This window comes from Trichoderma breve, chromosome 2 (assembly GCF_028502605.1).
Source record: "Trichoderma breve strain T069 chromosome 2, whole genome shotgun sequence".
In the NCBI taxonomy this organism is placed as follows: Eukaryota; Fungi; Ascomycota; class Sordariomycetes; order Hypocreales; family Hypocreaceae; genus Trichoderma; species Trichoderma breve.
The window spans coordinates 6,539,210-6,562,726 of NC_079233.1; the positions used below are offsets into that span (position 1 = coordinate 6,539,210).

At 50.2% G+C, this 23,517-nt stretch overlaps 7 protein-coding genes across 7 annotated transcripts; 5 read left to right on the top strand and 2 right to left on the bottom strand.

Annotated features, from left to right (window-relative positions):
• Positions 1 to 2,282: 2,282 nt before the first annotated feature.
• Positions 2,283 to 3,172, top strand: T069G_04208 (uncharacterized protein; the record flags this gene model as incomplete). Its single annotated transcript, XM_056171418.1, has 2 exons — positions 2,283 to 2,689; positions 2,764 to 3,172. The coding sequence occupies 2 exons, from the start codon at positions 2,283 to 2,285 to the stop codon at positions 3,170 to 3,172; spliced, it is 816 nt and encodes a 271-aa protein (XP_056032310.1).
• Positions 3,173 to 5,941: 2,769 nt separating this feature from the next.
• T069G_04209 (uncharacterized protein) lies at positions 5,942 to 6,331 on the top strand (the record flags this gene model as incomplete). The annotated part of the gene is made up of 1 exon (XM_056171419.1): positions 5,942 to 6,331. One exon carries the CDS (start codon positions 5,942 to 5,944, stop codon positions 6,329 to 6,331), a length of 390 nt encoding a protein of 129 aa, XP_056032311.1.
• A 665-nt stretch (positions 6,332 to 6,996) lies between these two features.
• On the bottom strand, positions 6,997 to 7,425 carry T069G_04210 (uncharacterized protein; the record flags this gene model as incomplete). Its single annotated transcript, XM_056171420.1, has 2 exons — positions 6,997 to 7,178; positions 7,299 to 7,425. The coding sequence occupies 2 exons, from the start codon at positions 7,423 to 7,425 to the stop codon at positions 6,997 to 6,999; spliced, it is 309 nt and encodes a 102-aa protein (XP_056032312.1).
• A 2,585-nt stretch (positions 7,426 to 10,010) lies between these two features.
• On the bottom strand, positions 10,011 to 18,040 carry T069G_04211 (KR domain-containing protein; the record flags this gene model as incomplete). The annotated part of the gene is made up of 7 exons (XM_056171421.1): positions 10,011 to 10,919; positions 10,984 to 11,304; positions 11,362 to 13,115; positions 13,188 to 16,686; positions 16,739 to 17,335; positions 17,388 to 17,801; positions 17,852 to 18,040. 7 exons carry the CDS (start codon positions 18,038 to 18,040, stop codon positions 10,011 to 10,013), a joined length of 7,683 nt encoding a protein of 2,560 aa, XP_056032313.1.
• Positions 18,041 to 18,584: 544 nt separating this feature from the next.
• Positions 18,585 to 19,424, top strand: T069G_04212 (serine hydrolase (FSH1) domain-containing protein; the record flags this gene model as incomplete). Its single annotated transcript, XM_056171422.1, has 4 exons — positions 18,585 to 18,626; positions 18,672 to 18,693; positions 18,740 to 18,820; positions 18,880 to 19,424. The coding sequence occupies 4 exons, from the start codon at positions 18,585 to 18,587 to the stop codon at positions 19,422 to 19,424; spliced, it is 690 nt and encodes a 229-aa protein (XP_056032314.1).
• Positions 19,425 to 20,741: 1,317 nt separating this feature from the next.
• T069G_04213 (cytochrome p450 domain-containing protein) lies at positions 20,742 to 21,736 on the top strand (the record flags this gene model as incomplete). The annotated part of the gene is made up of 3 exons (XM_056171423.1): positions 20,742 to 21,157; positions 21,216 to 21,509; positions 21,571 to 21,736. 3 exons carry the CDS (start codon positions 20,742 to 20,744, stop codon positions 21,734 to 21,736), a joined length of 876 nt encoding a protein of 291 aa, XP_056032315.1.
• A 616-nt stretch (positions 21,737 to 22,352) lies between these two features.
• T069G_04214 (uncharacterized protein) lies at positions 22,353 to 23,255 on the top strand (the record flags this gene model as incomplete). The annotated part of the gene is made up of 1 exon (XM_056171424.1): positions 22,353 to 23,255. The coding sequence occupies one exon, from the start codon at positions 22,353 to 22,355 to the stop codon at positions 23,253 to 23,255; it is 903 nt and encodes a 300-aa protein (XP_056032316.1).
• Positions 23,256 to 23,517: the final 262 nt, after the last annotated feature.

Here is a 23,517-nt window from a genome sequence, read left to right on the forward strand (position 1 = left end):
TACTCAAAGTGGCCCAAGCTCGGCATCGGCCGGTATTATAGAACACTTTCGAGCTGTGGTTTCAAGAGACAGCCGCTCGTATGTTGCGGCAATCCATCTGGCGCCTACTACTTGTCTTGTAGTAGTCCCACTGGCGAACTGCAGTACAACCAATATTTGATACGAAAACGTCTTCCTCGAGACATCACCACACCAGGTAACTCGTACCTGGATGGCGCCAACTGCACACCCCCCCTCCCAGGACCAACGGTTATTGATCCATTATTGGCTCGCTAGTGGAACAACATCTGTTGCCGACATGACTGTACAGCCACTAATACTGGTAGCTGCATCTTGAGGCTCACGACCAGGGCTGGCCCCCGTGCTGGCCTTTGGGATTCGGGATTCGTGAGCTGCATACATACTTCGCACATAAGGTGGGGGTTGAGAGGGGCCCCAGAGGTACTTTTCTTTGAAGCCCAGGTCTTTGTACTAACCCCTACGTAGACAAATCTTTTTACCCAAATAGGATCGTTCCATTAGAGGCATGGACGTTCTTGCGTGTTCAGAACATCTGCCGAGCTGGGTACAGAGCAACACATATGTTTGGACAGGGTGACTAGCCGCCTGGTGATCTTTGGCCGTGTCGGTGGCTGCACTTCTCGGTCTGAAAACACGACGTTGTTATTTGGGATGACTCCTGTGGATACATCCGTCAAGACTACCCGTGTTTTGTATGCATGATGTTGTGATCACAAACCTAGACCTTGGTGCCTTTTCCCTCCTTGCAACGGTTTATTGTATCGTCGCTGGCCTCGCTGGCCAATGAGCATGGAGCAACATACAGATGTCTAGCGCTGCCGAATGAGCCGAGTCTGAAGTTTTCACGATGAACACTGTGACTTCGATCCTCGCTAGTTTTAGTGCCCGGCCACTCTGCAGTCGCGCTCCACCAAATGCTGTCCTGGGAGGGCAGTTCAAGATGCCGAATTCGAATGCCTATGGTATATGCAACATTACGCATTGCCATCATTTCTGATAGTATCGGATAAGAAGGGGCTGGCAGGGGGTGATCCTGGGAGTGGAACTCCCCAACTATTCTGGCGGAGTCTGTGCTGCCAGTCCTGAAAAATCGGAATGACCCACGGCAAATATACGATACACGACGTCCTCGACGACTTCCTCGTACTGTAACTATAGTACTAGCGGGATAACGGTCCAAGTTCACCACGTTGAGAACAACAGCTGGCACCACGGATGGAAGTGTCGGGTTGGATTGGATTGGCTTGGCTTGAAAGCCATCGCCAGCCATAGTTCAGCCGCACGGGCTGTCAAACTCATGAATTAGGATTAAATGGCAACTCCAGCGACGCCGGATGCGGGAACCGTGAAGTCAGAAATAGACGTCAAATGGCATTAGCCACATGGCATTGGCTCAAGGTCGCGATGGCTTTGGCTTTGGGAGGGGACCGCATGTGGTTGCCGAGTTGTTGCTGCGTGAGAATAGAGTATGCCTCCTCCTGGCTGCTCATTGATGATCTCTCGGCTGTCCCAAACGGTTTCCAGGGTCTGACCATCCATCTCCACATGGCTCTGACCATTCTGCATGTCGCACAGCGTCCAGTCCCTGCCAAACCTACTGGGCGGTACTTGGCGGAGTCCGGTTTGATACCAAGTTGCCAAGCCCGATACCTCGACTTGCTGGACGCCCCTCTACAAAGCTGTGTATCGACTAACGTCTTAGTGTGTACTGCTTCTCTACGTCACGCTTTGGAGGAGGTACTTCTGAAGAGGCGCCACGTTTGAGACCCATTTCCGCCCTGCCGGGTTCCATAGGCGGTAAATCTAGATAGCTTCTAGAAGCTTGGCACAGATGTTACCCCGAAAGTACGAGGTTCAAGGTTCGTTATCTGGGTTGTGTCGAAATAAACACAGGCCTTCCCCCTGGTCACGCCCAGATTGGCAGGCCTTGCATATAGACTACCCGCTACATCGTTCCCTCGAGCCATTGGACTCATAAGCCACCGACTGCCCTCGTCTCTTGGCTCTCGGTGCCGCCTTATAACTATTCCAATTCACATCCCCATCTTTTCTTTTACTACCTCCAAGAGTCGTCGCTACTTTGACTTCACTTGGCAATTGGGTTCACCCACATACACACTACACACTACACAGCTTCACCGGACTCACACAAGCGAATTGCTTGCCCCAACTGTCCATTTCAGCAGGGACGACAGCAGCTCAGCCTGTTTTTTAGCCATTGTTTGCTCAGTCATTGACGTTCTGTCGTATAACCGGACACCATGACCGAGGATATGCAACTCAGTACGTACAGCCAGCTCTGCATCGAGGCTCGGCTGTACGACGAGAGCCAGACGTTTGAAGAAGCGCAGCTGTTTGAAGAGAACCTGCCATATGGCGACTGGTTTTCCTTCGACGTCAACGACTACAATTCCATGGCAGATGTCCCAGAGCTCTGCGATTCACAGCCTCTGTCCCAGTACGGGGGCTCAGAAATGGGATCAGAAGCGAGCTCCCCCGCATCGCCCATGTCTACAGACTCCTTCTTCACACAGCAGACGTCGCCGACCCCCAGCTTATCTTACCTCCCGCCTTATGCAAGCGCCAGTACGCCTGCGACGTCTGCTTACAGCAGCCCGGATGCCACTCCCGGCCTGGAGGTGACCTCGCCAACAGTTGAATCGCCAACGTAAGTTGTGTGCTTCCTTGCCTTGTGCATTTGGGAGGGGAATTTTTGTTGGTGGTTAACCGATTTGAGCATAGATTTGCCTCGAGTGGCCGTGACTATCCAGTATGCTGCCTCCACCCCGGCTGCGATGCGAAGCCCTTCAAGCGTCGTGCCGATCTGGACCGTCACTACAAGCACAAGCACGCTCCGTCGTCTCAGAAGGACTCGTATCATTGCGATTACGCCCGCTGTGGGCGGCGCCGAGATCCGTTCCACCGTCGCGATCACTTCCGCGACCACCTGAGAGACTTTCACAAGGAGGACATTGAGAAGCGTGGAGTCGCAGCCAAGGAAGATTGGTTCGAAGGCCGCAATGCCTCTCACACCTGGTGGCGATGCACCAAATGCCTGAAGCGAATCTACATCAGCCGCCATGGTTACGAATGCCCTACCTGCAAAACATCCCTGCAAGCGAAACGAAAGGAGATTCGCCGGCGAGAGTAACGGAATTCGAAGAGCAGCAGCAGCTAGCTAGAGAGCTCAGAAGCAAGCCAAATTCGTACTCGGGGAACGGAAACAGTGTGCGGTTCAACCGCCAGCACCAGCACCAGCCCGGCGTCATCAAGCACCGAGGCCAGCACCCCTGTCCCCCTACCTCCTCCCTCTGACTACATGCATCCACCATCCCACCAAACAGCAGCTGAGCTTGGATCCGTCAGAGTTTCGACTTACATCTGCCGACATACTATTAGAGCGGTTTACTTCCCAATGAATCTTACGAATGGGTGTATTTTTACCATGTCCTTTTTTATTTTATTACACATACACGTTAGCCTGTGTTATTTTTTTTCTGCTTCTAATGCAGGCCGACCCATTGGGTACAGTTGCTATACAGGAAAGATACCTACCTAGTATTACTTACTAGTCACAAGCAAAAATGTTCAAGTTATCAAAGTCTCTCTCTCTCTCTCTCTCTCTTCTACTCCGAACATTGAGTGCGGAGAAACTGGCTTGCTTTGGTACATTGCTGTCTCTCGTTACTTACACGAGAAGTGCACTACTGCTCCAGGCTAACAGTATTGCGGCATTGCCCTCTTTCTCTCTTCAGCTAAACTACAGCCTAGCCTCTCAGCTACCCAGTGTGGACTGCGGCTTGTTGGCTCCGTTTGAGCTATCATGATCTTCCCCTCCTCCTCCTCACCCCCTCCTGGGCTGCTTTCTGAGATATTCCATCTGCCGAAAGTTGGGAACACTCACCACACAAAGGCCAAAGTGTCTATGGTTACATGGTACATACAACTTTGGGCAAAAAGCGGGGAGGGGCCATGATACGGATAGTTGCACCAGCACAATGAAGACAGAGAGACAGAGAGAGAAAAAAAACTGTGGGACTAGGGATTCATTACACGAAGCGTGCATCGCTAGCGTTTGAGCTGGCAGCCTCGGGAGGAGGGACATTCATTCTCGGAGTATGACTGGACCAGGCTAGGGGGGTGTGGTTTTTACAGTACTTTACTTACTGTAGCTGGGCTGGCCAGCAAGGTTATCAAAGGCACACACCATTTTGTCTTTTGGGGCTGATGGAGAGGGGCGGATCAGCCTATTGGACGGCCTTTACGATGCGCTCGATGCGGGATAGAATGGATACACATGCATGGGCGTTTGTTTGGTATTGGTATCTTTTTTTTCTTTGTCTTTCTTTTATTTGTTCATTGGTGGTGGCTTTTGGGCAAAAAGGGCTGAAAGGGAGGAGGACAAGAAAAAAAAAGAGAAAGCTCCAAAAGAGCTATTGATTTACATACACATCCTTATTTTTGGGGGTAACGGCAACCCATCTTCTTTGGAACAGTCCTATCTTGTATCTACATAGACGAAAAAGTTCTTGGTTTCCCTTTGTCGGCAATTGTTTTTTTTACTTCGGTTTTTTTACTGGGGTTTCCTATTATTGTTTTTTTGCGGGTTTTTTCTTGCTTCTGATGCCCCCATTCATTTCATCCAAAATAGACTAGACAACAAGAAATGCACATGCACATCACACTCACCACCGCAACAACCGCTCGCGACGTCACATCTAAAGGAATGCAAATGATGCGATAATGAGCTTTTTGCACGGATATCGGTGGCTCGGTTTCGGTTCAGCAGTGGCGGCTGCGTTGGTGCCGGGTTAATATTGGCACGAAAAAAACGGGGGCGCCCCCGGAGCTTCTTCAACGGCTTGGATTGCTCTATGCTATTCAAAGTGAAGCTCGGCTTCGGCTTGCTAGTCTCGATGCGAAAAGGGCTTTTGGTTATCAGAATCACGGACAAGGCACGGCTGTCGTCTCTCTTGGTCAGTCTCTTCCATGCCGTATTGCATTGTTCCCTGTCTTGTAAGAGAAGGCCCCCATCCCACCCCGAATCCCCTGTGCACCGTTTCATTGATTGCCCCCCCGTCCTCCCAATCAGCTCCCGTAGCAAATCAAAATTCCTCCTCCAATCGACTTTGATCTCTTCCTAGCTAACCTGTCAACTTACAGTAGCCCCCATCCTCAATCCCTCGAGGCCCAGTTGCTTGGCGCCGCCATAGCAAAACTGACTTTGCACCGGCGCACAGCTTGCCTCGCTGCATCGGCTCAAACCCACGAGAAGCGACGGCGCCCATCGCATGGCCTGGCACACAATCTAGACTTCGACAGCTTCGCGCTTCTAAACTCTGTATGTTTTCCGCGTCTACTCAGTACATTAGCCCGATACTTGTTCGTTCCATCGTGGCCGGATGGCTGGCACGTTGGGTTGGCAAGGGCATTAGGCTCGTCGCAGGCGGCATGCACCCAGGCCATTTGGGGCTGGACCTGGGAGCTGAAGTCAAATGATACGACACAGGATAGGCCGGCAAAGTTCCCTCTGTCTCTAAGGGTCCTGATGCAGTAGTGTTGCTCCTTTTGCCGACCGTGAGGCAAGTGCGTGACTCCAGGGACTTTTTGGACAACGTGGTAGCTTTGGAGAAGCTCTGCTGCAGCGTTCAATCTGCCGCCAAGTGCACTAACAAGCGCTCCCTACAGATGTCTGACAGCAACGTGTGCAGGAATATTGTCCACAGTGCTTTTTGCTTCTTGTTTCCTCTCGGGGAGTTGCCGTGGAAAGCCAGAGGAGGAAGAGGAAACAAAACTTGTTGATCTCTGACCTAGTTTTGCCTGTGTTGCTTCGATACATGATAACTCTCGCTTGCAGCCATGAAGCACGAGACATGCTTTACATCATATCAGGAACTGGCTGCAGCTGAAGTACGCCACTATGATTTGGAATTTGGAGCTTCCTCCCATCGCGTGCGCTTTTCCGTACTCTGATAGCTGTTTCCTCGTGGCCTTTCAGCAGCAGCCAAAAGTGGCTGGTGATGGCTTCAACGTAGAGCTTGGCGCTGCGTTCCTCCGGCGAATCGATAGACTGGGTGGGCTCGTGAAAACCACTTGGTCAACCCAGGCCTTCCCTGACAAGGACAAGACCCTGCGATCCTCCAATGGTCCAATGGAGCTTATGGCCATTCAGCCTCCCAAGGCTCAGCGCCCAAACTACCACCGGCCCTTTGTTCGGCCAGACAGGCGCGGCCTGCGGTGGATGACAGCGAGCCGTCGGGGCTCTGGCGCCGGAACCGCGGTCTTCGGCACGTGGTCCTGGATTGCCTGAGATTGAGCCCAGATGGAACTCCACCTTGCCACTCGGAACGGCGGCCGGTGGAGAAGAGACAAGGGAGCTTGCCGCTCTGGTCCTGGGTCTTGTCGTCTCCGCGAAGCGTCAGTGTCACGGTCACGGTCCCGTCTGGTTTGCATCGCTCTGTATCCTGAACTGATCATTTCCCATCCAGATCCATGGCCAGATTCTCACCTGCTTTTCATCCTTGCCGACGGGTGGCCTCAAATCCTTGACCCCCACTTGTTAGCTGCGCTCGTCTGAGCACGTCGTGGTGCCTTTGCAGCTTCTGACCGCACTAAAATTTCGGCAGTTGTGTTTTTCAACTTCGTGTGGGTCTCGTCGTCCCTTAACATGTGGTTTTCCGTATCACCCCCCGAGCGCTGATGCTGTTACTCGTCCACCACTTCGGCTATATGCTTCGAAAGGGTATATGATACGCGAGTTATGGTCAATCCTCCGCCAAAGTGACTTTCGGCATATCATCTAGCCTCTGGGTGGAAAAAATCCGTCGCCGGCGCGGTATCGGCAGCCTCCCAGTTGCCAATCCCTGGGCTGCCATGAAGCACGAGTGATTGTTCCATAGGACTCTGTCAAAATCTGACAGGACCTGTAATTTGGCCTCCGTTTTCTGTTGGCACAGGGTTTACCCTGGCTGGCCGTTACCCCAGCCACTGTCTCCAAACCCGTTCTTCCTCCGTCTCGCCTTCTGGCGTGATTTCGAAATCACCGACCTGTACGGCTACGCTGCCCGTAGACTCTGTTCCGGACGTTGATGATGGCTTTGTTGCCGCTCCACAGGCAAAATCTAGTAGCGGGCGCTCGAATTCTGCCGAAGGCGCGCCTACAATTTTCTTTGGTGAATTGTACACATTTTGACGTCGAGCCGCTCTATCTCGGCATGGCGACGACAATAGCAGATCGCTGCTCGTACTCGGCGGAGAACAGCCTGTAAAAGACTCACCGGCAATGTAGGACGCAATATTGGCACCTCCAAGCCGTGTGGTGTGCGTTGTTTGTTCGGCTTCGGGTCCAATGCTTTGGGCTTCCGAGTGATCACCGAAAGTGGGATTTCCGATGGCATCTGGCATGGGATTCTGTATGGAATTTCTCGTCTCACTCCATCCAATATCTTGACTGCCGATGCGTATTCTGATCGACCTAAGGCTAGGTGGAGGTGTGTTCTGGGTCACTCTTCTTTCTCTTACACCTCTCTGTTTGTCAAGTTTCGACCGGAATTCGCGACGGGCGACGGACGTTCTGTGCTGCTGATCCAAGATATGCCTCGAAAGGGGTGGACGCTCAAAAATCTGCCGCGTGGGCTCCTTCACTGAGAGTTTCGGCAGTTTGACTTTTGCAACATCTCCTTCTTGGAAAGTTTTCCGACGCACAGTTCTTTGATTAGAAGCACCCATGGGGTGATTTTCTAACGACTGATCCAGCACAGGGAATCCACCTGTCTCGCCAGACGAAGCAATTAATGGCAGTTCGGCAACATCTCCTCGCAATGGTTTTAACGGACTATTCAAGCTTCTTGATGCCTCATCTGCAGCGCCTGTGGGTTCACTAATCGGCATGGATGCTGGAAATGCTGCTTCCCCTAGGCTCGTGGTAGCTTGTGGCGGAGGTGCATAATTGGGGATGAAATTAGCTGCAGAGAGCGGTACAGGGCTCGATTTTGCACCCTCACGCTGTCGAGAGCGGGCCTTGGCGAAGTATTCTTTTTGTCGTGCCATTTCCTCCTTCCAGCCCTTGCCCCGACGGTGCCGAGAGAGATTTCCTCCCATCCAATTCATGCCGAGATCCGTGACAGAGGAAAGAGTTGGCGAGAGACGAGTATCGAGAGTATCGAGGATATCGAGATTATCGAGGTTATCGAGAGATGATGGATGGAGAGGGAAAGGTGAAGAGTTGCAGGTTGAAAAGTGCAATAAAAGGATAAGGTAAGGTACGAGAATGATGCTGAAGCAGAGGAGGAATAATTGTGTTGAACGCACCTGCTCCATGTCATGTGTTGATTACGCATGCAATTTGGCAAGATGCAGAGGTAGGAGCAATCCTAATGATCACAGCATTTCCAAACATTGATACAGAGGTACCCAGTAGGTGCTTCAGGTGTTTCAGGTGCCTGTACTCTAAGGCAAGTGTCCTAAGAGATACATATCCTCCTGTACCTGCAAAACCTGCTGGGCATATTACCTAGGACGCATTCTGGTGTCTTTACATGCAAAATAAACAGCGCCAAGCCAACAGTATCAATCTACTACTTGCTGTGAACGGCAATACGGCACGTTATTTCGATGTTTTGTTTTCGAGAACCGCCGCGATGTCCCTAGAGCGGTGGCGATAAATTAAATAGATACAAGGAGTGATAGCGGGACTTGATTAAACTGTTGTATTTCCATCGATTACAGCGCCTATCTACCAGGATAGCATCATATTTTCATCATGACTATAGATTCATATGGCCATTTGTAAATTATCTTGACAATTTATGGCGAGATATCTATTGCAACACAATTTGCTCTTATCCTCAGACCCCGTCCATCAGTACAGTGTAGTGACACAGTGCCCACCAGTAGCACTGTATGAGCTGCAGTAGAATCGCGCGCTCTGCTTCTTCCATCCCCTTCTCCTCATCCCGTCTTACCTCCCCCGAAAAAGCTAATGGCACTCGCCCGCGCCCTCCAACACCATTCTCGGGGTTCCTCTGCCATTTGAAATTCATTCATGTTAGTGATGATTCAGTAGAAGATTGGAAGGATTTTTACCGCCGCCAGGATCGATTGCTGTTTTTAGGTAACTTCAGTTACTGTAAAATGCAATACAGACGGAAAGATAACATAAGAATCTGTGCGTCTTTGCTCTGGGCCGGCCTCTTTTTCAGCTTCAGCCACAGCTTGAGGCCATTCCGAATCAAACATGTCAAGTTCTCATGCACCCGTCGTTTCTATGCACATTCACAGGGGTGCTTGCAATGTGGCTTGCTGGCGGAGTGATGCCTAGGTATGCTTACGGTCTTGTACAGCTGTCGGCAAAACTAACCGTTATCTGTTTCCCAACAAATGGCGGTTAAGATGACATTGATGAGTTACGTCCTGGAAGTCTATGACAAGTTCATTAGGACGAAAGTTTAATGACATGGTCATCAAGGCGAAAATTCCGCCAGATCTCCCAGAACCCTAGAAGCCCAGCCCTGTCGCGAAATATATGCGGACAATGGATTCGAAGCAGTCAGCCGGTGATGGCAATGCGCCATAGGAAGTCATCACGGAGCTGCTAGCTTTTTCCAGACCTCAGACATTGACGACAAAAATGGCTACTGGCTGTGCTGTAGATCGTTTGGATGGCCATTGAACTCTGCGTTCTGCGCTCGAGTACTGAAGAGACCTTGGGCTCCGCACCCTATTCATACATGAAACTTCCCGATATGCAGTGAAAATATCATTATACGCCCAGCGTTGTCTTTCGCCACCTGGTATCTGACAACGACGGGGTAAAGGTTTGAAAAATGGCGCGATGGAAAGCTCAGAATAATGAATCAGCAGTTGAAAGAAAACAAGGAACAAAAGTTTTATTTCACTGTTTGCCCTGGATATATAGATTATGTATTTGAGAGACATCCCTACTTTAAATAGATATCTTGCTTAGCATGAGCAATAAATAATTATCAGCTCTAATCTTCCGCTTCACCGCCCAATCTATCCTGTTCTTCCATCTCTATCAAAGATTTATCTACAAACTTCGTCTTGGCTGCAATTTTCAAGCTCAAACCCGTAATGGTACTCCCTCCCATAATGTCAAACACGGGTACATCTGCGTGATAGTCCCGAAACAGCCAATACCTAATCACCACTGCCACCAGCGAGTCCACTCCATACGTGTACAACGGCTTGTTCACATCAAGGTCATCCGGATTGATGCTCAGAACCTTGCACAGCTTAGCCACAAAAGCGACTCGGATCAGTCCGGCAGCCTCATCGAGAGACTTCACTGAGCGTAGAGCGGCGATGGTCTGGGCAGTCAGTTCGCGCTCTTGGTCGTCGCCGCCGAGCGCAGACGAATTCTCATCCCTGTTGGCAATCTGGAGGTGACTGAAGAACGGATCCTTGAAGTAGTACGGCTTCTCGAGACCCTTGGCGCGCATCAAAGCAGGGTTTTCGATGCCAGTGACCACTTGACACGTTGTGGGAGTCGGACGAGGCGTGCTGGGGTTGACGCAGTATTCTATGATGGCGAGGAACTCCTCTTCACGAATACCCATGAATCCCCATGCGCTGAGGTTATTGTCAATCTCAGCATTGCCGCCCTCCGCCACATATCCAACGGAGAGAACAAAGCCGAGGTCGATGGCGATGGCGTGTTGACCTTGGCTGACTCGATGATGTGCTACTGCATCTTGGAACGTGTTGCCTGCAGCATAGTTCGCCTGGCCACGAGTTCCGTTGATGCCAGATGAGGAAGACAGCATGACGAAGAAGTCCAGAGAGTCCGGCAGCATGCTATGGAGATTCCAGGTTCCTGGAACTTTGCTGCGCAGGGGCTCTTGGAAGTCGGCGTATGACATGTTCTCGAAAGTCGAATCCTGCAGACCAAATGTCAGAAATAAATACTACCAGTCATCGAATTTGAATGATCCCAGCACTTACTCGTAATACCATGGCTGCTTGTATGCACCCTTTAATTGGGGGCATCTTTCGTGCACAGTCCTCCAACACAGCAGCAAGTTCAATGGCGCTGCTGACATCACAAGCATAAATGGCTGCATTCACGCCTCTCTCTCGCAGCTCCTTTGCCATCGCTTTGCCCTTGTCACTGTTTGGCCCTGATCGCGAGCATAAGATCACATTCTTCAGGTTCTTGTCAACCATCCATCTCACCATGCTCCGAGCAAGGCCGCCAAGGCCACCCGAAATCAAGTAGGATGCATTCTCATCAAAGTATCGCGGCATCTTCATCGGAGGGAGTGCCTTGAAAGCAAATTAGCATGTTACCCGGAGAAAAAAAAGTTTGTCTTGAAGACTTACTGGTACGACGTCGTCGTCATGAGGTTCAAGGATAATCTTCCCGATGTGCTTGGCCGCCTGCATGAATCGGAAAGCCACCTCCATTTTCGAATACGGGAAGAGATTCAAAGGTTTTGCAGGCGAAATCTTCTTCTCCCTTGCCAAATCCATAATCTCTCTCAAGATTCGACCGACCATGTCGCGATTGTCCTTCAACACCACGGCGACAGATGAAAACGTAGCGCCTCTAGCGAACACACTCATCTCGAGACGCCTGTTCAGATCAATGTCTCGCCTGCCAATCTCGATGAATCGACCTGATGGAGCCATGAGTTCCCATGACTGCCGGAGTGCTTCCCCAGATAGAGAATTGAGAACAACGTCAACACCACGTTGGTTCGTCAATCGCATGACTCCTTTGGCAAAGGAAAGGTCTCGACTCGAAAAGATGTGGTCTTCTTTGATATTATACGTCTCCATCAAGAAGTGCTTCTTTTCCGCCGTGCCAACAGTGACAAATATTTCCGCGCCAATGAGCTGAGAAAGCACAATGGCTGCTTGGCCAACGCCTCCCGCGGCAGCGTGGATCAGCACACTCTCACCCTTCTTTAACCTAGCCAGCTCGAACAGAGAGTAGTATGCTGTCCAGTAGACGAGCGGCAATGCAGCGGCTTCCGCAAAGCTCATATGGTCCGATATCCTCTGGAACAAGCGAGCATCGTCCCTGTAGAAAGTTCGGAATGTTCCAACACCGACGCTGCAGACCCTGTCCCCAACCGTGAAATCACTCACATCTTTGCCTACCCTGGTTATGACACCTGAGCATTCATTGCCCAGCCAAGTATCGCTCAGCTGGCCCATTGCAATCATCACGTCCTTGAAGTTGAGTCCTACAGCTTTGACTTTCACCTCGATCTCATTGGGACCGAGTTCAAGACCATATACATCATCGTCCTTGAAGTGAAAGGTACTCAGTGTTCCTGGAGACGAAATGTCCAATTTCAGAGCTCGGTCATCCTTGCTAAAGGGGACAAGCTGAGTCTCCGGCTTCGCGTACAAGGAGGTGAAAGTCTCGGCAAATTGATCGTCATGAACTAGTCTGGAGATGAAGAGGTTTCCGTCCTTGACCGCATACTCATTCTCAGTGATTGCAGGCGACGTTGAGAGACGCATGTACACTTTGGCGATTGAATTCGCTGCCGACTCCACGGTCACATCCTCCTCCAAGTCAAGTCTGACAAATCGGTACCCTTCACGCTCAGCCCGGACATTGCGTCCAAATCCATTTGATAGTGCAGACAGAGGGTTTTCTGTGGCAAAGGTGCCTCCTTTCGTGACCCAGACTATGGCTGAAGCAGCCCCAACCATGTGTTGTAGGTCTGCATATTCATCCTCTTTGAGCTTATGGAGCATAGTGTCGTGGAGCTCAGCAATGCAAATGACTGGTTTTCTGGCAATGTCATGCTTCCTAATTGATGTGAAAGGCAAGATGGTGACTGTTTGACCCTGTCGCTGCAGTCTTCCTTGGACTTCTGATGCGAGAGCCTCCTGCGGATTGCTAGGGGATGTGACCACTACGACATCTGTTCCGGAGACTTGACGGTCAGGCATATAGGTGCTAACCAGAATACTAGCTTGGTGAAGGCTGGGATCTTCCATATCTTTGATGATATGGTCGCAGGCCTCAAACCCGTGGCGCTGAAGCAAATTATTCCACTCGTCGGCCGTAATGGTAGGTCCCCATTTCCTGTTCTTCTCTTTGGACAACCACCACCCTGGAAGCAGACCGAAGAGAAACGGCGAGCGCAAGAGGTCCTGGTTCGTGATTTCCACCAGTATGAGCTTACCGCCCGGTTTCAGCAACTTCTTGGTGTTGTCCAATGTGACATCAAGTCGCGCGGTAGCATGCAAAACGTGAGACGCTACAATCACATCATACTTATTGAGCTCAAAACCTTGCTCGACTGGGTCGACCTCGATGTTGAGAGTCTTGTATGTCATGACGTCGATCCAGTCTTGGAACTTCTCTTTCGCTTTGTCGAAGAAGCCGCCTGATATATCCGTGTACATGTACCTGGCAATCCTCACCATTCCTTCGCCGGTAAGTGCATTAAGGATAGTCTTTGTGGCAGAGCCAGTGCCAGCGCCGATCTCAAGGATATTCATGTCTGGATTTTTAAAGGCAGCCGTGTCCAAGTAGGTGGCAAGGTGTTGATGAAGCGTCTCGCTGCCAATGGCAAACTCGTAAAACCGGTCTAGAAGCTGATCTTCGGCCAACAGCTCCAGGAAACCAGTTTCCTGCTTCAGGATCCGACCTAGATTTCGACCAATCCTCGTCATGGCTTGACCGTCCACTGAGGAAGCCTCAACCTTTTCTTCTAAGGCGACTCGGTCAACCTCTTGCTTTTCGCCCTGTCCAAATCTCTCCGCCTGGAATCTCATCCAGCTGACGTATTTCTCCAAGTGTGGAGGCATATTTATGCTTGAGTCCTGTTCCAAGGCTGCAAGTGTCTCCTTGATATAGCTGATGCCCAACAACTCCAGATCATGCGTTTCAGTCGTCCAGTCTTTCTGTTTTGCGTCTCCCGACAGTCGAATAAGATGTTTCGTGTCGACAAAGTCCACGTCTGGTTGCCACGCAATGTTGAATGAACCAACTTGTCTGTTTTGGGACGCTTGGGGTGCCGTGGAAAAGTCCGCAGAGTGCACAACTTTCGAGACAGAGTCTCTGAGGATAACCCATGGCGATTGGCGATCTTCGTCCATGAGAACACCCCAGCCCCTGGCTTCTCGGGCACTCATCCACCTTGCGTTGCCATAGCCCGAGAAGCTGTAGTCTGCATCGACAGATATTGAAGCTGAGACCCAAAGCTTTCCGATGAGAGTTGGTATGATTGGCTCGTCCAGACTTGCAATGCCACGTCCCATGGCAGGAAGCAATAGCTGCAGTAAGTTGTCCAGTGTGATTGGATGGATCACCGGCTGGTGATAGTAGCCGTTTGGCATGATTGCCTTTAAATCTGGGTTCTTGATATTTCCAATGGCTTCGTTGTCAGTGTATCTGATGTTGTGGATTGCCCTGAAGGTTGGACCGTACTGCAGCCCAATAGACTCGTAGTGATCGTACATCTGCTTTCGACCCAGCTCTTTCTGGCAACGAGTCTCTGCGCCTTTGACGAGCTCTCGGAGCTCCCGTGCCTCGGCTTCAACTTCACTTTCTTTACCAAGAGAATCCGTAGGCTGGGTCTCGTACTCAACGGAGACGAGTCCACGGCAATGCTCACGCCATTCATATTCTTCACTGTAAGAATATACGTGGAACTCATTCCATGTCGCAGAGCCTCCGAAGCTGTTATCACCGTGTGGTCGCATGCAGAACATTGTCTCCACACCGTCGGCTGTTTTTGGTATTGCCAGAGCTTGATGAAGAGTTATCTCACGTAACTGATAGCCTGATATTGTCCGAGTAACATCAGCAAGTTGGCGCGATGCTTCGATGGCCATGACGAGAGATGCCGCAGCTGGATAAAGCACCACGTCCGTTATCATATGGTCCACAAGCCAAGGATTCTCAGAGACCCTGAGGACATTCCGCCATTGAGGCTCGAGCGGGTTCCAGTCAGAGACGGGCGCACCAAGGATATCATGCCGTGGAAACTTTCGGAACCGAAACCCCTTGCTCATGCGGCTCTCGCACCAGTACTTATTCTCATGGTTCCACGCGTAGCTTGGCAAGTCAATAAGCATCTCCTGAACACCGGGATTGTTGATGAATTGAAAGTCCAGTTTCGAGCCGTACTTGTAAAGGTTTCCCGCCAACTGCAACGCAGTTTCTACCGCTGATCTGCTCCGGGATAGCATCGAGAAATACTGCATACCCTTACAGCTGCTCTCTGCAGCCATTGTCTGCTTCATCGGTCCTTGTAGCGCCGAGTGTGGCCCAACCTCGATGAGAATATCCAAGGGGCTCTCTTGACTGCCAATCGTGATTCCCTTCTTAGTCGGCCGCTGCGTGCACATGGCCCGAGACGAGTGATGAAACAGCACTGGGGAGACCAGGTTGGACACCCAGTAATCTGGTGTCGCAACGGACGCCTTGTCGGCAATCGTTCCCGTGACCGACGAAAACATCTCAATCTTGTTCTTTTGGTCGGACGATGCAAAGTCGAGTGTTTCGAGTTTGGCACGGTATGCCTCTGCGACTCTATTCATGTATGGAGAGTGATACGCAGCCTTGACATGCAGCTTGCGGGAGAAGATGCCTTCTTCATCGAGGAGAATCTTCAGCTTGTCAACCATGTCCTCGTCTCCCGAAACCGTGACATTGGTAGGACTATTTACGCATGCGACTACGAGTATCTTGCTGCTTTCTTCGAGTCTTGCGATGTACTGAAGCGTCACCTGCTCAGATGCTCCGACCGCCATCATTGCGCCAGTGTTCGTTGTGCCGTCAGAAGAAACAGCTTCCACCACCGCTTCACCACGGTAATAAGCGATGCCCCAGGCACATTCTCTGCTGATTATGCCGGCTGAGAAGGCTGCAGCAATCTCGCCAGACGAATGACCGACGACCCTCGACGGCGTCAATCCCCAGCTCGAAAGCAGCTCCACGAGCGCTACTTGCAAAGCAGTGGAAAAAGGTTGGCTAATGGCCGGATCATGAATCCTAGCTGTGTTTTCATCATCCAGGAATGTGTCTAATAGGGACCACGTGGCGCCTAGGGATTGTCGCAAGTAAACGTCAGCTGCCGTTAAGCTGTCTGCGAAGATGGGATATCTCAAGTACAGAGCTCTTCCCATGCCTTGCCACTCAGCTCCCTGGCCTGTGAATATAAATCCAATATTTGGCTCTTGACTAGAGCGAATGGGCTTCAGGGGAGAGTTGTCCATTTCCTGGACGAGTTCATTAACTGAACTTGCCACCGTGAAGGACTTCCAAGGCAGGGATGTTCTCTTGGTAGACAAGGTGTAAGCAAGCCTCTCCAGAAACGTTGTTTCTCGTTGTTTATCGGCGTCGTTCCGAAGGAATTTTGAGTATTCCTTCACCACTCGTTCTATTCCCTTTTGATCCGAGGCGGACCACAAGAATAGGTTCGCAGAGGTGAAGTCTGTAACATTCACAGGGGTGCCATTATGCAAGTCGCCATTTGTATGCGTTCCATTGACACCATTCAACGGGCCACCGGGGCCTGCAACTGTGTTGTGCCGACATTCGAGCCTGTGCTGCTGCAGATAGTGGTATGCATCGTCAAGAATGACGTGAGAATTACTTCCTCCGTACCCGAAAGAATTGATCGAGGCCCGCCTCAATCCGCTGCATGGCCACGGAGTATTGGACGTGGGAAACTGCAAATGATGTCAGTAAGGTTCTATTCTCCTTTTCAGGCCAAATTCTTACCTTGAGTTTCCATTGCTTTGCTGGAATCTTGGGATTGACCTTCTCCATCCAAATGTTAGGAGGGATATTGCCAGTCTCCAACACCATAATGGTCTTGATTAGCCCAGCCAAACCACTTGAACCTTCAAGATGCCCGATGTTGGATTTGATTGCCCCGACGATGAGTGGTTCGCCATCATCCTTTGTTCTAGCCTCAGCAAAAGTCGCTGCTATAGCTCCAGCTTCCAGAGGGTCACCAGCCGCTGTGCCTGTACCATGTGCCTCAAAGTATCTGGTTTGCTCTAGCCCGAGTCCAGCTTTGGCATATGTTTCTCTAATCAAGGACCTTTGTGCTTCTTGACTTGGAAGTGTAATGCCTGGTGTGCGACCATCTTGGTTGACGCCTGTTCCTCGCACCACGGCACGAATTGTGTCGCCGTCACGGATGGCACTGGAGAGCCTTTTTATAATTACTGCTCCAAGCCCTTCGCCTCGAGCGTAGCCATTTGCCCGGTGATCAAAGGAGTAACACTTGCTATCAGGGGAAAGGAAGCGCATGGCTGTTGAGGGAACCATCTGGTCGGGATTGTAGAAGAGATTGGACCCTGCTACGACCGCCTGTGAGTGGATTAGATTAGTGAGGCATCTTTACGGATTTGGTGGTTCTGACCATTTCTGCTTCTTCATGCTGCAAGCTTCGGCAAGCTAGATGAAAAGCTGTCAAGCTGCTTGAACACGCCGTATCGAGACTCATGCTAGGGCCTTTGAGATCGTAAAACCAGCTGACTCTGTTGGAAAGCATCGCCATTCCATTCCCCGTTGCCTGATATGCCGAAAGATTCTCCGGGTCTCGACCCAAGAGTCCTTCGTAGTCGCGAGTAAAAGCGCCGACGAAACACGCTGTGCGCGAAGACACGTATTTGCTCATAGGAATGCCCGCATTCTCAAAGCCTTCATAGACCACCTCTAACAGCAAACGCTGCTGTGGATCCATCGTCTTTGCTTCATCGGGAGAAATTGAGAAGAACGGGGCATCAAAAGCTGATATATCTTGCTGTAGGTAATGGCCACCTCGAAAGTTCACCTGCGTTGCGTTTCAGTTAACTCAAAGCGCCTCAAGTGTGGTTTACTTACGGTACCGCCATGATCGGCATTTGGGTGATAAAATGCGTCGACATTATATCGATTTTTGGGAGTCGGCGTAAGAGCTGAACGCCCATCGCATAACAATTCCCATAGACCTCTGGGGCTTGAAGCGTCTTGAGGGAAGCGAACTGAGATGCCAACGATCACAACAGGATCGTCATTAAGGGGAGCATCCATCTCAACAAGAACGAATATAAACAGAACACTCCACTGAGATTAAATTTGAACGAGAGAACGAGAGATGGATTCCTCGAATTCAGCAGTCTTTCTCTCCTTTAAGAGATACTAACAAGTAACTAGTAGATCCCAAGGCTTTACTATTATAATTATTCAGGGGTTATCATGTATTTGCGAGAATCATTTGCTACGTGTCTGTAAAGCGTTGATTGCAGTGTTCACCGCTCCTGAGCGCACTTGTGCACTTGGTGCTGATCCAACAAATGTTCATGTTACATTATCCAGAGTCAGGCTTTTACTTGTGGGATATATCATACTCGTGCTAGAAGCACATTACCTGCTATGCTTGACAAGCGGAATGGAGCTGGTAAGCACTAGATGAAAGCAGACCCCCTGGAGTTGTTGACAAGGTACCGAGTGTAAGTCCTCCAACCAGAGCACTGCAGTCCAAAGACAAATCCGAGCTTAAAGACATTCAATCGTTCACTTGAGTTACAACCAACTTACTTGAGATTAGCGACGATACCTACCTAGTAGCCACAACATGAACATCTTGTGCCTACACGGAACAGGAACCAATATATCGGTAAGGTTCGCCACATGATCTCGTAGGCAATTCTCTAACAACCAGAAGATTTTCCAACTGCAATCGGGTAAGACTTCAATGGCAAGTCCAGAAAGCCAGTTCTAATTAATTAGCGGCTCTACGACACGAACTCGAGAGAGATGGCATGTCCTTTGAATACGCGCAGGGTGGCCTCAGATGTCCCGCGGCAGAAGGTAAGTAATAGTGGTTCGTCCATTGCTCGAAGCCAAGCCTGCAGACTGACACATAGCAGAGATAGCGGGCTTGTTTCCGGACTTTTGCGACTTTTACACGTACTACGACCCACGAGAAGCTCATACAATCGTCGAAGCTGAAGATCAACTATTGGAGATGCTGAAAGAGCAGGAAGGGAAATATGACGGAATACTGGCCTTTTCCGAATCCGCCGCGTTGGCTGCTGCTCTCATCATCCGGCACGCTCGAGAAAACCCATTCAAAGCCGAGGGGCTTTTTCGATTTGCTATTTTTATATGCGGGCTGGCTCCATTCGATCATGAGACACTGGGCGTTGCTGGAGCGTCCAAGCCAACGCGTGTCAAGCCGGATGACAACAAGTCAACGGAAGAGCACCTCATCAACATTCCCACGTATCATATAATGGGCAGCGAGGATGAGTTGTATCCCTACGGGCTGGCATTGTATAATTGCTGCGATCCTGAAATGGCCATCAAGACGATACATCGTGGAGGACATGAGATACCCAGTCAGGTGGAGCTGGTGAAGGAGATGACCAGGAACATCAACGCTACCATTCAGCGAGCAAATTTCATGTGTTAATACCGTACTCGTACACATTTGTTGACAAAATTTTCGGTGCCTGGACGTGACTGATGATGAGTCGTATTGCTTTAGTTTGAGGTTACCTTACCTACCTCATTGAGGAAGTCGACTTCCCTGCTTCGTTTCCCTAGATGGTAGATCGACATGATGACGTGAGATTCTTGTGGTTGGGATCGGGATGTTGTCAAATCTCCGAAGGGGTAATCGCTCGATTCGGAAGTTAAGTTCTCGTATTAGATAGACGAGAACGCTAGAAACCTTCTTTACCGGAGCTAAGGCCGGGATATGTTCATTCGGATTCGGACCCTCACCGCCCAAATACCGGGTTGCCTTGACCGTGTAAGTCCCTTGGATGTTTAGGTTCGCTTACAGTAGGTCCATGTAATTATAAGGTCACTTGTAGAGTAGAGTAAAAAGTACGAGTGCTGATTGGATTTGACATTCAACCTTGGTAGCCTTCCAAGCAGAGCGACGAATGTATGGCTACAGTAAACATCTCTCTTGGGCCGATGATGCTCAACGAGTATTCGGTCGTTCTGCCAGTCGTTGTATTGTGCGTGTCGCTGTATCTTGCAACGAGAAAACAGCTGGCCCTGCCCGTTGTCGGTAGATTGACCTCGCCCGGTCTTTTCGGATTCTGGTTTCCCGGAGTGGTTGCGAATATTCTCAACACAAGGGAAGTTCTAGAAAAAGGATATAGAAAGGTGTGACTTTCTTTAGCTTTGGGACAAAGTTCGAGTTGGGATCTGCGCTTACCCGTTCGTTTTGCAGTATAGTCTAAATGACAAAGCATTCTTTATTCCACAGCTCGAGGCAAACAACATCTTGATCCCACCAGCGTGGATCAAAGCATACAAACGAGCTCCGACGTCCGATCTGAATCTAGATGGGGCAATTGAAGATGTGAGAGGCCTTTGCTATCATTGCATCCTATCCTTATCCTAACCCTTTTGAAGAATCTTCAGATCAGATATCTTCTCGGCCCTCAAATACGACAAAACTCATACCATATCGAATGGACGCGCGACAGCCTGACCCCCTTCATGCCATCCGTCTTGGACTGGCTTCACGAGGAAATCGCAGACTGTTTAGACCAGGTTCTGGGCAAAGATAATCATGACTTCCACAAAGTCAAGATCTTTCCGTTTTCACTCTCTCTGAATTGCAGAATCGCGGCCAGAATCGTGGTGGGAAAGCCTTTATGCCGGGATGCCAAGTTCCAACATCTTTGCGAGCAGCATTCTCAGCTACTAGTTGTACTCAGCATGATCCTCAAGTTTTCTTCCAGACTGGTGCAAGCCTCTGGTCGTGAGAATGTCGCCTTTGCGAGGAGTCCAGCGTCAAATTACCGACTTGGTTCGACCATTGGTGCTAGAAAGCTACAGAAAGCTGAAGCAAGGCGGTCAAGATTCTAAAGGAACTACAAGTGAACCACCCGAAGGCGAACAAGAATCATTGATGGATTCTCTTGTTCGCACGGCTGTATCGAGGACGCCGTCTCTGACCGTTGAGGAGGACATTGCCCACGAAATTACTATGCGATTTCTTAGCATCTTATTCCTCTTTTCGGGGAGTCCGACATTGACGGTTGCGAACATGGTTCTTGACCTTGTCAGCGAGCCACGGGAGCTATACTTTGATGCTCTACGTTCCGAGGTAACGTCTGTATTCGAAAAGTACGGCGGCAGATGGACGTTGGAGAATCTCAAGGAACTTGATCTCACAGACAGGTAAGTAGGGTGGGGTTGCCTCGAAGACTTCCACCGCCTGCTAATAAGGTATATACAGCTTCATTAAAGAGTCGATGCGCTTACGTCCAGCAGCTTTTACCATAGCTGGCCGCAAAGTTATCAATCCTCGGGGATACACTCTCCCAGATAACTCAGCCACGGTGCCATTCGGCTCCTATTTGACTCTTCCCATGTACGCCATACATCACGATCAAAACCACTACCCTCCTCGAACTGGAGACGGGTCCGATTTCGATGGTTTTCGGTTTAAGGGGACGGAGAACAATGAAGCTGTGCCACTTGTGGGAAGTAGTGAAACATTTCTCTCTTGGGGCGCCGGCCGTCACATCTGGTAAGCATATCTTTTTCCTCTTCAGCGTCGGAGTTCTGCTGTCTAACATGCTGCTATTTAGTCCGGGGAGATTTGCAAGTGCTGCCATACTCAAAATGTGCCTAGCTGAACTGATACGAAAATGTGATTTCAAGCCTCGTAGTCGGATATCTGATGTCACATTTGCGAATATCTATGTACCGAGCAAGACACTGACGGTGGAGATGCGGAGGCGGAACTCGCAGTGAATACATATAGAGGGCAACAAATCAAGAGACTCCAGTATACCTTAGTATCTAATAGATAATGAAACAACTACCATATTCATGGGCCAACGAAGTAAGGGGGGACAGTTTCCCAGACTTGACTAACATACCAGGAGACAGGCAGACCATATCGGCTCAACTACACTTCCTCCAACCTGAGATACCGTCCTCCGTATTGCTCTTTGCAGCATTTTCTCCTTCTTTCTTAAGCTAGTAGCAGATCCGGCCGGTTTTTTTCTTTCACCCTGTTACGAGTATCAGTTCCAATGGATTCATAAGCACTAGAATATAGCAATACCATGCATACTGTAGATCTAAAACCCCTTTTTGCAGGGTTGTCTGCCCGCTCATTAGAGGTAATATCGCCGACAGGTAGCCTGCATACTCGTACTTGGCAAGGCGATTTATATTCTCCGGCGTGGCGGTGTAAGTGACATGGAACGTCTCATTACGAGGCCCAGCTCATCAGCCTTGATAAGTTGTCCCCCCAACCACAGCCAACAACGACGAGTACATGTATTAGATTCTGTATAGCATATGCCGTCGTGAGTCAACATCATTACGATTGGAGGTTTGGTCAACGATAATACCATACGGTATGGCTGCGATTGACGTTGAAACATTCACCACTGGCCAGATCGGCCTGTGGAATGGAACACAGGACGGCAAGGATGGCATCGTCGACTACAAGAACGGGCAAGCAAGCGCCGAGACGAATCTCCTGTTTCCACGAGATGTGGATATCACGGTCCAAGACATGCGATATCTGAGTCCTTCGCCGCAACTCATGAAGAATGGATATCAGCTCATCACAAGTCCAACGGCCATATCCGAGCAAGACTTTGAAGCCGCCGACTCAACGACCAAAGACGTAATCGAGAGCGATTATTACGAGGAAGTGAGCAGAGTGGTTCGAGAAATGACGCAATCCGACCATGTGTTCCCGTACAACTTTGAGACTCGAAACCAACAGGCCAAGGTGCAGGACTACTTGAGGGACGCAATAGACCAGCCAGGACCGCGCCCCGTTGCCCACGTCGACCGAGATCTGCCAAATGCCATTGTATCGCTGCAATGCGCTCTGGGCAAGGAGAAAGCCGCGGACCTCTTAAAGCGGCACAAACGGTGGGCGCAGGTCAATCTCTGGAGACCCATCGGCCGCCCAGTTGTCAAGTGGCCGCTCGTCTTTGCGAATCACGATGCGATTCCAGACTGGGACTACGACACGCACATGGCCCGCGTCTACAGCGTCAACGATCCCCGGATCGCCGACCGAGGGGGCAAGAGTCACAACTGCATCTTGATCGACGACGATCGATACGCTTACCACTATGCGAGCAACGTCGCTCCGGATGAGGCGCTGGTGTTTTTCTCGTTTCACTCGGATCCCAAGATGGTGCTGCCGCATGGAGCGTTTTGGGATAACAAGACGCCGGACGATGCGCCGCCGAGGCGATCCCTGGAGGTGCGATGCTTTGTATTTTTCGATGATGTGGAATAAGGATGATCGATAGCTGGATTATATAGTAGATACAAGGTGTGAAAGCGGAACTGAACTAAATAGTAGCATTTGCTTCGATATCTGTCAAAATAACATATATTTTGATCACGACTGTTGATTGAAATGGCCGTTTGTACATAATCCTGGCAATTCGTCTGTTGTAAGACAGTATGTTCTTCTTATCCATAGAACTTCATCCATCAATACAGTGCAGTGACACAGTGTCTACCAGTAGCACTGTATAAGCTCCAGTGGCCACCTA